The 10,761-nt window shown below is 33.8% G+C and overlaps 1 protein-coding gene across 1 annotated transcript; it reads left to right on the top strand.

The window, feature by feature from the left end:
* The first annotated feature begins 2,367 nt into the window (after positions 1 to 2,367).
* On the top strand, positions 2,368 to 10,753 carry LOC123666421. The gene is made up of 10 exons (XM_045600513.1): positions 2,368 to 2,606; positions 2,717 to 2,879; positions 3,060 to 3,182; positions 3,984 to 4,148; positions 5,442 to 6,657; positions 7,471 to 7,608; positions 8,285 to 8,479; positions 9,267 to 9,467; positions 9,926 to 10,052; positions 10,612 to 10,753. Exons 1-10 carry the CDS (start codon positions 2,532 to 2,534, stop codon positions 10,738 to 10,740), a joined length of 2,532 nt encoding a protein of 843 aa, XP_045456469.1. The 5' UTR covers positions 2,368 to 2,531; the 3' UTR covers positions 10,741 to 10,753.
* The last annotated feature ends 8 nt before the right edge of the window (positions 10,754 to 10,761 follow it).

Here is a 10,761-nt window from a genome sequence, read left to right as displayed (position 1 = left end):
TGAGTCAAATTTCTTACCCTGAAGCATTTTTTTGAGGTCTGCAAACAGCTAGTAATCGCTGGGGGCTAAGTCTGGCGAATAAGGGGGATGAGGAAGCAATTCGAAGCCCAATTCGTTAATTTTGGCCATCGTTCTCACGGACTTGTGACAAGGCGCGTTGTCCTGGTGAAACACCACTTTCTTTTTGTTCATGTGAGGCCGTTTATCCGCAATTTCGTACTTCAATCGCTCCAATAAGCACATGTAATAGTCACTATTTATATTTTGCCCCTTTTCAAGGTAGTCGATGAAAAGTATTCAATACGCATCCCAAAATATAGACGCCATAACCTTACCGGCCGATTTCTGAGTCTTTGGACGCTTCGGGCGGCTCTCACCAGCCGCTCACCACTCCGCTGCCTGCCGATTGGATTCCGGAGTGAAATGGTATATCCAGGTTTCATCCATTGTTACATACCGACGTAAAAAATCCTTTTTATTATGATTCATCAGCGCCAAACATCGCTCTGAATCATTGATACGTTGTTCCTTTTGATTAGTTGTAAGCAAACGCGGCACCCACTTAGAAAAAAGCTTTTTCATGGCCAAATTTTTAGTAATAGTGAAAACACTACCAGCTGAAATCTTCACTATCTCGGCTATCTCTCGCACTTTTACCTTCCGATCTTCCAATACGATTTTGAGGACTTGGTTAATATTTTGTTGAGTCACTGCTTCATTTGGACGACCTGAGCGTTCCCCATCATTGGTGTCCATGCGACCGCGTTTGAAGTCGGCATACCACCGAAAAATGGTTGCTTTAGAGGGAGCTGATCCTGCATAACATTCTATAAGCCATTGCTGTGCTTCAACGGTATTTTTTCCCATTAAAAAACAATGTTTTATCAACACGCGAAACTCGTTTTTTTCCATTGTATCGAAATTACAACCGTAGCGTCACTTAAATGTTTCAAAATCAATAATTTTATTGTTCCATTTTTAAAAATTTGACACATATTCTTGTATTGATAGCCAGTACTTTTTAAAAATCAAAAGAGTTTTTAATATATGCGCCATTTCCAGGTTAGTCTCGGGACTTATTGAACGATCTAGTAGTTGGACAACTTAGTTGGAGAAGATGTGCGGGCTTCCATATGTCACTATATCTATTAGTTTACTCTGCGATTTAGTCGTAACGGCGTTCGGCCAACTTAATTGTATGTGTGCGGGAGCACTTATTTTCTACGTTTTGGCCAGCACCATGGAGCATAGTTTCTCTATGCTCCATGGCCAGCACACAGCTGACACCTGACAGCGCCCGAATACTCGTTCCACTTATAAAATTCACGGAATCGGACTGTGGAACGGCAATTTCAGCGGTCGTGGACTCGTGGTTGATAGCGTTGCGGGCCTTTACTGGAACGCACCCATTGTTGTCATTTTTCATGTTTGGTTTGGTTTGGCTCTCACTGTTGACTGTTGTAGAGTTTGCAAAAATACAACTCAAACACGGTTTAGATGAAGGATCTCCATCCCATATCCTGTTTAATTGCCCCAAACTCCTTCATCCGTTGTATGACGTACTCCCTCCTGAAGTTCCCCGCCCTATAAATGTTGAATCTTTATTAATGTTTGTGTTTAGTCCTCTGTGTTCGTTTTTATGTAAATATATTAAATATAATAAAATTAAATTGTAAATATTACAATGTATATATATATATATATATATATATATATTTAGTACAATGTTATATACTTATAAATATTTTTATATTTTTGTACATTTTGAGAGTATTGTGAATAAATACATACTATTTTCGTGTATTTTCAAAATTTAACTAAATTGTATTCTCAAATCCACCGAAATAATAACAATCTCCGTCGTGTGTTCTCCATCCCACGTGACATTGGCGAAATGATATGTGTCAAACTGACACAACTAAAAGCCATTAAGCAAAGAACTAACTAACTAACTGTTCAATGTTTGTTAATGTTGGTGTTTAGTCCCTATTGTAGATTTTTGTGTAAATATTTTGAAATAAATAAAATTAAGTTGTAAATAAATCATGTGTCTGTCCTAGTGTAATTATTTTGTAATAGTTTAGTTACTAACAGCTGTAGTCTTAGTTTAACATTAAATGTTTGTGTTGTTTTAGGTTATGGTGTAACAATGAAAGTCTGACTATTTTGCCTGTTTTCAAAATTAAATAGAGACTGTTATCTCTACTGCACCGACCAATTAATCTCCTTCGTGTGTTCTCCACTCTACGTGACATTGGCGGAATCAACCGTGCTACTTTGGCACAACTGAAAGCCATTAAACCAATCAATCAATCAACTAACTAACTAACTACAACTCAAACATTTTATACAAATATAATGAAGAAGAAATATACAATGTAGTTTAATACAAAAAAAAAAATAATAGTATGAATATGAAATATGTAGTTGTTAATCATATGCAATAATAATTATCTTTAGTTTAATTTTTAAGAGGTTATAAGTGAACTAACTAGTAAAAGTAGATACTAGGCAAGTGGGAAAGCATAACAATGGATTCCGAAGGTGGTAAAAATAAAGTTCCTGGTGCTGAGCAGCCAGCACCTCCAGGAACTGAAATTCCGCTGGTAAAATATGATTATCATCAAAACCCGTGCTTATTGTAACAATTTTAAAGCTAGACTATGCTAATATGTATTTGTAATATGTTGATCACATCAAACGTTTTATTTTCTAGCCTTTGAAAGAAACAGGAACACCTGTTTCAACACCAAATACGCCAAAAGTTATATCCTCAGCTAAAGGTGTCGAAAATGCAAAAAAGAGACTTAGAGCGTTTTCGATTCAAAAGAAAGCGCCTATCACTCCAATTATTGTTCCAAAGGCGACAGGACCTGGAAGTAAGGGCTATATTGTATTCACCTAGCCATTGCAGCGTTTTTTTCTTGTTTTAGATTCTTTATCAACCTCCAAGAGTTCAAAATTCATATCAGATTAAAATATGTCAAAAGATAATCTTTAATATCTATAGTGTTTAGATATACCTATAGTTAATTGTATAACTTAAATATTTGTTTTAGATACAACTGTATTAATTGGTAAATTAAGTGGTGTAAAACTAGTACAAAAAGCTGACCCTGACCCTGATCTGAAGAAAAAACCGAAACCTCCTAAACCTGGGACTTCCAGGAAATTTCTTCAAGGTATTGCTATTGTATTTAATTAATATTTAAGTAATTGAAAAGAAAAAGATTGTTAAAATTAAAAACATTTCCTATTTAAGGGTCTGTTTTTCAATAAAATTTATCCTGCACATAAGATACGATTAGACGTGAATAGCAGGAGGTAGAGTATGACCTTTTTCGCCTCAATTAGCAAACTTTAACTTTTTTTATCCATTGGATACAATCACCTGTCAAGTAGCGTTCATTTTTATATCATGTACCTTTTTATAAAATGCTCTTTTGTTGTTCTTCCCTACAAAATTTTGTGTTAATTGGTATTTTGCCACCAAAGGTAACAGCAATAAATTGTGAATTGTGTGATAAAATTGTAAACTTTATTGTTGTTAGTTTTAACCCACAAAAACAAGTATTGTATTCAGCCTGTAACATTCCACTATTGTTCGTAGCCCTCTTTTTCCATGTAGGAGAAGGTGCGAAGCTTAATCCACCTTACTATGAGTAACAATTGTTATCAGTTATTTATGATAACAACCGAGATTTAATGTGCTTTCTGTGGCGCGCTGAGGAGGCTCACAAGGACAGACATCCAAACCAGAAAAAAATATTTATACAATTAAAAATATCCATCCCAAGCGGAAATTAAACCCGCAGACTGTCAGCATTATGTCGTCGTTAAGTATGGTGGCATAAAATACTGCCATTATTATATTATATCATTCTATTCTATTGATAATTATACTATTTATAAATGTGTTACAGTGTGTTTTAGTTATTGAATATGTAAGAATATTTGTTTAATAATCCATAAAATATTTGCAGATTCCTACACTGATCTTCAAAAGAGAACTCTTGCTGAAATTGAGGATATGAAGCGTAAAATGGAGTTAGTCGAGTTAGGTATACCGTTAGGTCTAATCTGCCCAACGTCTACTAGCGAAAAGGCAATGCCGACTAAAGCTATGCCACCTATCAAGTCGTTCCTGGGTAAGAAACATTTATGTATTAATGCTTGTGTTGCGGTACATTTCGTATCATGCTACATTTAAGAATAACATACCTTTCATTGACATGATACTAATATTAATTCTGAATTTTTGCATAGACAGCTCGAATCCATTTCACTTTTTAGTTTTTATATATCACAAAATTGTTTTTGACATTGAGGTGAATACTTTTACAAAGAACACTATGAACATACATATAGAAATAAATGAAATAAATATTTGTATTGAAAGGTTATGTTATTTTACATAACTGATTACAGTTTGAAGTTTTTGAAGTGAAACTTCTTTAAGGGCGCATGAGGGGTAAAATTTTTACGGATAAAACGCGTCACCACGTCACGATTTTTAAACGTCCATACCACGTTGAATTCACCGGTTCTCGTCCGATCACCGAAGTTAAGCGACAGTTGCGATCAGTACTTAGATCGGTGACCGCCTGGCTACTGCGTGACGTTGGCTTTTTTTTTTATTAGTTTGCCAAAGAAGTTTCACTTCTGACATGTGAACTTTGTACGCACGCAATTTTTTTTTCATTGAATTGAATGTTTAGTAAAAATATTTGCCTTATGTTTTTTATTTTATATTTACCCTTGCTTGTTATTAAGTGAATTAAGTGTTTGTCTCGTGTAATGCATGTAGAGCGACAGTTTCAAGCTTGTAAGTCACAAAGATCTTGCGGCGTATCTAAACGACGTACGAAGCAAAATTACACTATTTGTAAGTTCAGCATTGCTGGGATATATATAGTTGTTTTTAGTTTTAGTTTATAGCAAGTGAAGTAGATCTTAATAAGTGCAGGTATTTCTATTTGGAAATAGGAATAGCAGTTTGAATTTGCTTAGTATAAATTTATGTAAATTACCAATTATTGCTTAGTATTAGTTTTTAATTATGATAATTTATATGAAAATTTTGTTTTTAATTGTTTACATACTTTTCTTTGTTTAGGTATGTATCCCTTAGAGTATATGAATTTATAAGTATAGTGATGTCTCTGGTTTGAAAGTAGTAATTCCTAGCTAAATGTCGTAAGTAAGTAGTTTATTTTAAATACATAATTAGTGCAGTGAATAAATATATTTAGGTCTTGGGAATGGTATTTGTAGATAGACTTACTTTTTACGCTTTTTTATATTTGTATGAATAAGAAGAATTTTAGGAGTATACCTAGAAATACTGTTAAATATACATTATGTTGTTTATTTAGTTTTTGTTAGTATTATATAGTAGTTATTCATTAATATGCTTAATACTATATTTTTTTTTTCTTTAGATCCAGCTAAAGTAGATGATCTTATTCGTGAAGCTAAAAAAGCAAAACAAGAAGGTAAGGAATTTAAATTCGACTATCAAAAGCTGTTGCCCGATTACGATAATCCTTTTCAAAGGAAAAAAGATGAATCATCTGGCCATGAAAAGTCTGATCGTAAGTCTGATCGCCGTAAGAGTGAGGCTGATAAAGAGAAAAACAAAGATAGGAGAAAAAGTGACAAGTATGATTCAAGAAGACACGACTATAAAAAAGATGATATGAAATACAGAGAAAAAGATAGAGAGAAAACAAAAGAAAAAAGTAGAAGCAAAGACGAGAGGAATGAAGAGTCTAAACAAACAGATAAATCTATAGAAAAGGAAACTGACGTCAATCTTAATGATTATTTAGTTTGTGACAGTTGGTCCTTGGATAATGACGATAAAAATAGCCCCTCAAGTCCCTTATTTCAAGAGAAATCTTCTAACTTGACAGCACCGTTCTCAGAAATAAAGGTCACTGAACCATCTGATCAATTGAAAGCTAGTTTGTCTAAGAAGAACGAAATATTAAGAAACTGTGCCTTAGAAAACACATTAAAAGCGCCTGCTAAGATTGAAAAGTTACAGCCAGTGATAGATTCTTTCAAATTTGAAATAGACCCGAACGATGACGAAGTTTTAGATATATTTGACGAAGATTCTGGTTTAGAAAAATACGCTCACCAAAGTAAATCTAAAAACTCTTCTGGATTGTATGATAAAAATTTAGATTACGGAGCTGATACATCAAAAGATACGTCGTTAGATGGCCTTAACGATGATACGTTTTTGGAATCTGTTATAAATGAAATAAAGCAAGAGGATATGAGTGACGAAACTAGTCAAGACAAGGGGCTGGTGGAATACGAAATGTCTCCAAACAGAGAAGATGAAAGTCCGAGAAAATCAAAAGCCGGCTCTGTCACTCCTGAGATCGCGGACAAGAGTCGTAGCCAAAGTCAAAAGAGCGATTATTCAGAAGGTTACAGATCATCGGATAGTTACAAGACTAATGATACCAGTGAGAGCGGCTACAAGTCCGTGGATAGTTATAGAGTTTCGGTGGAAAAGGAGTTGGACGAAGCTTCGAACAGGAAAATGTCTAAATCTACGGTGGATTCTCTAGAAACTTGGAGTTTTGTTCTCAAAATATGTCAACCACTTCTGTTTCGACATGATAAGAATAAATGTTACAAGTGAGAATAATTTTTTTTTATCGTTAATTCACGAGATGTTTTTTAATAATTGTGTTTGCAGGCAAACGAAGAAAAACCGACTTCAATTATATCGACAAGTAATACAACGTAGGTAGACGAAAAAATAATCAAGTAAATACGCATTATCAAAGATTACTCCAAAAGTTGTAATCAGATCTCGATGAAATTTAAATGTGACCACATGATGAACATCGGCTTTCGATTAAATTAAAAATCATTAAAATCGGTACACCCAGTAAAAAGCTATGCGGATTTTCGAGAGTTTCCCTCGATTTCTCTGGGATCCCATCATCACATCCTGGTTTCCTTACCATGGTACCAAACTAGGGATATCTCCTTTCCAACAAAAAAAGAATTATCAAAATCGGTTCATAATCGACGGAGTTATCCCCGAACATACATAAAAAGAATATATATATACGGTCGAATTGAGTACCCTCCTCCTTTTTTTGAAGTCGGTTAAAAATAGTCTAGTCCACTGTTCCACAATTTAACCTACAACAAAATTTAAGTGTAAAATCGTTTGTAATAAATATACTATTTTTGTAGTAGTGGGGATTTTTTATTTTTTATTTATTTTTTTTTAATTTAGAGGAATTATTCTTTAGGAATTTACATTGTCATCATCAGATTTGGTTTAAAAGAAATTAATAGATCGTAATCAACAGTAGAAAAAGCATTCTAAAAATTTTGTTTGAATTTTTGCAGAATTCATTTCAACCACTTTTGGAAATGAAATTATATGAATCAATATAAAATCACATTTGTAATTTTTTTAAATGATATTTTTAGGGAAACTCGTACAACTCCCAAAATTTGGTATACAGAGAATCCCAAAGGATGTTCTTGTGTGAAAGATCGTAGCATCGTTTACGAAGAACTCGAAATGTGTAAGATGAATCTCGTGGATAGAGTTTATGGATGTGACCAGTAAGTTTAAACATAAATTATATCTTATAATTGTTTTTTTTTTTCCGCATATTTCATTATAATGTTAGTGATACTGATCTCAATTAAACTGCAAAATCACGTAAATGCCCCACTACTAGACAAATCTTCTAAGGGTTAAGACCACACTACTGCACTGTAGATGTGCAGTTTATTCTCCTACTAACAATAAAGATCGTTTTTATTTGTTTACGATAACAATTGGGAACATTGATTATGTGAAGGATAGACAAATAAGAACCAAACATGAAATGGAAATTTCTATTAAGACTAATATCTATCTTGAGCGGGAAAATAACCCGCCTCTAGAATTAATAGAATATTTGCAGCATTACACCAGAGCGGTGATTAAATAAAGGTAATTTTTAAATATTCCGTATTTGCGTGGTTTTAATCTTAATATATATAAATCTCGTGTCACAATGTTTGTCCTCAATGGACTCCTAAACTACTTAACCGATTTTAATCAAATTTGAACACCGTGTGCAGTTTGATCCAACTTAAAAGATAGGCTATATTTTATTTTGATATATTATGTTATTATTCAGAAAAGAATAAGGTGATACGAAGTTCGCCAGGTCAGCTAGTAATGCTATAGATTCAGTTGTTTTTAGGTAGATAAAAGTAGTTTAGTGTTGCTTATTAAATTATTTCCTAGAATTCCGGACTCTCCGTGCCCAACCGTTCGAGGCTGGTACCCTCGCAATAGTCTTTGTTTGAACGAGAATAATTTAGTTCCTTTATCTAATGAGTGGGAAGCCGAAGACAGTTTACAAGCGCATAGAATTCAAAATAGAAGGTCGGAGACTCCTCAGAGAAATGATGAACTTTTTTTGGATAGGGAATATCAGAGGTATGATAATGTTTTTTTTAATTGTAACTTTTATAGATAATCACTAAGGTGAAATGGTTATTTATTGGCTACACAAACACGCACACACGCACATACGCGCACACGCGCACACGTGCACACGCGCACACGTGCACACGCGCACACACGCACCCGCACGCCCGCCCCCGCACGCACGCACGCACGCACGCATGTACGCACGCACGCACGTTCGTACGCACGCACGCACGCACGTACGCACGCACGCACGCACGCACGCACGCACGTACGCACGCAAGCACGCACTCACGCACGTACGTACGCACTCACGCACGCACGCGCACACGCACGCACACACGCACGCACACACGCACGCACACACACACACACACACACACACACACACACACACACACACACACACACACACACACACACACACACACACACACACACACACACACACACACACACACTATTGTACAACAACAATCAAAACACTAACATATTACAAATAAAAAAAAGTGTACAGAGGGTCTTATTACTAGCAATCTCTTCTAGACACAATTTTGGGCACGTAGGATACGGCATATATATGACAATTGCAAATAAGGATACAAGGGGCATTTTTTATAATTAAAAAATTCACATTTATATATATAATTATATATCCTATATATTTAGTTAAACATTGTGCTGGTAAAAAACAATTCTGGTTGTTCTAATTTGATATACTTTTTAAATGCTTGGAAATATCTTTTTAAACTGCGCTCTTTGTAGCTGTATTATATTTCTAAATATCATTCCAAAGATTCATGGAAGCGGTGTGGCCAGATGTTGTTGATCCTAAGATAGAAACGTCTAGAAGTACAACGCCAGTTAGACAAGAATCTAGAAAGAAAAAGAAAAAGGGATTAGAAAAAGACGCGGATGATAAGAAGTCTAAGAAGATTAAGTTGAGTAGCGAAGGTTGGAGCCAAGAGTCTGACTTAGATGAGGAACCAGATAAAAGGTAGGTTACTTAGAAATATATATATAAATATAAACATATGTCATAATCTGTCTACGTAATATAATTGAAGGTTGCTTTAGTAACTTAAATTATAACTTTAATAATCATAATAAATATTGTTAAGGCATGAAATTGAATGATAAGTCAAATCATTCTCTCTTTGTGCATGTCTCCAACTGCATGTTATGTACGACGTTGCATAAAGTTTCGAAGGACTACCGTATATTAATATATTTTAAATGTACAGCACAAAATGTTTGATATTGTTTCTATTTATTTCGCTGACTTTGTGTGCATATTGAATTTTTATCTTGTTCCAGCTTTTTCAGTTGATTTTCTATTAGTTGTTCTTCACGCAGGCGGGTTTTTTTGTTTTTTTTTTTAATTATTATTTTATTTGTAAAACTATTTACTCAACATAGTGAAGTAGTAGTTGTTTTAACTATTAATTTTTTTAGCAGTAAAATGAAAGTTGAAAAGCAAAAAACGAAAAATCGAAAAAGAAAACATTCCACATCGTCTTCCACATCACTGTCTGAAAGTGACGATTCCTCTGTTAAGAAAAGAAAAATACTTAAAAAAAAGGTAGTACTATTTTATTATATGTTAGATTTCTTTCTCTTTTTATGGCATCTTTTAAAATGTGTGAATAATACACAAGTGTTAAATTATACTTTGTACGTAACTTAACATTTCATTGAATGTTATACAGTAAATGGTACCTCGGTTACTATAATAAAGATTATTTTTATCTATATAAATAAAACTAAATGTCCATTAATTCTAGACTATAAAATTATCAACCGTGTAGTATTGACGTTTATTTATTGAATTGCTTTATTTTTCGTTTGCTTCACATTTATTTATTACTAGTGGTCGCCCAGAGGTCGAAATTCGACCATAATTAATTTAAATATGCTCGAATTTCGAATTTATGTGTGAATATCAAGTACATGGTAGTGTGTAATGTTTTTTTTTACTGATTATGTATTTTTATGCATAATTTAAAGAAATATTAGCAATCTGCACTCCTCTAATAAGCTATAAGTGTGCAAAATTTCATACTTCATCCGCGTAATTTTCCTAAAAAGGGGTACAAAATTTTTGCTTAATGTATTAATATTTTCATATAAACATATTTCAGGCCATTAAGAAGACAAAATCGAAGTCTGCAAAACGTCGCCGTATAGGACGAAAAATACTCAAAAAATTGAAAGAAAAGCAAAACAAACGTGAAAGAAGAAAAGATTCCGATGATGATTCTGGTAAGTAAGAAAAAAAAGTAGATATTACA

This window comes from Melitaea cinxia, chromosome 26 (assembly GCF_905220565.1).
Source record: "Melitaea cinxia chromosome 26, ilMelCinx1.1, whole genome shotgun sequence".
Taxonomy (NCBI): domain Eukaryota; kingdom Metazoa; phylum Arthropoda; class Insecta; order Lepidoptera; family Nymphalidae; genus Melitaea; species Melitaea cinxia.
Note: the sequence above shows the minus strand (reverse complement) of the source record. Positions and strands in the feature narration are given on the sequence as shown.

Excerpts from the sequence above, each read along its gene's own strand:
- LOC123666421 (XM_045600513.1), top strand. The coding sequence starts at position 2,532 with ATGGATTCCGAAGGTGGTAAAAATAAAGTTCCTGGTGCTGAGCAGCCA. Across the intron at positions 4,149-5,441 it reads ACCTATCAAGTCGTTCCTGG|ATCCAGCTAAAGTAGATGAT; the intron begins GTAAGAAACATT and ends TTTTTTCTTTAG. Across the intron at positions 7,609-8,284 it reads AGAGTTTATGGATGTGACCA|AATTCCGGACTCTCCGTGCC; the intron begins GTAAGTTTAAAC and ends ATTATTTCCTAG.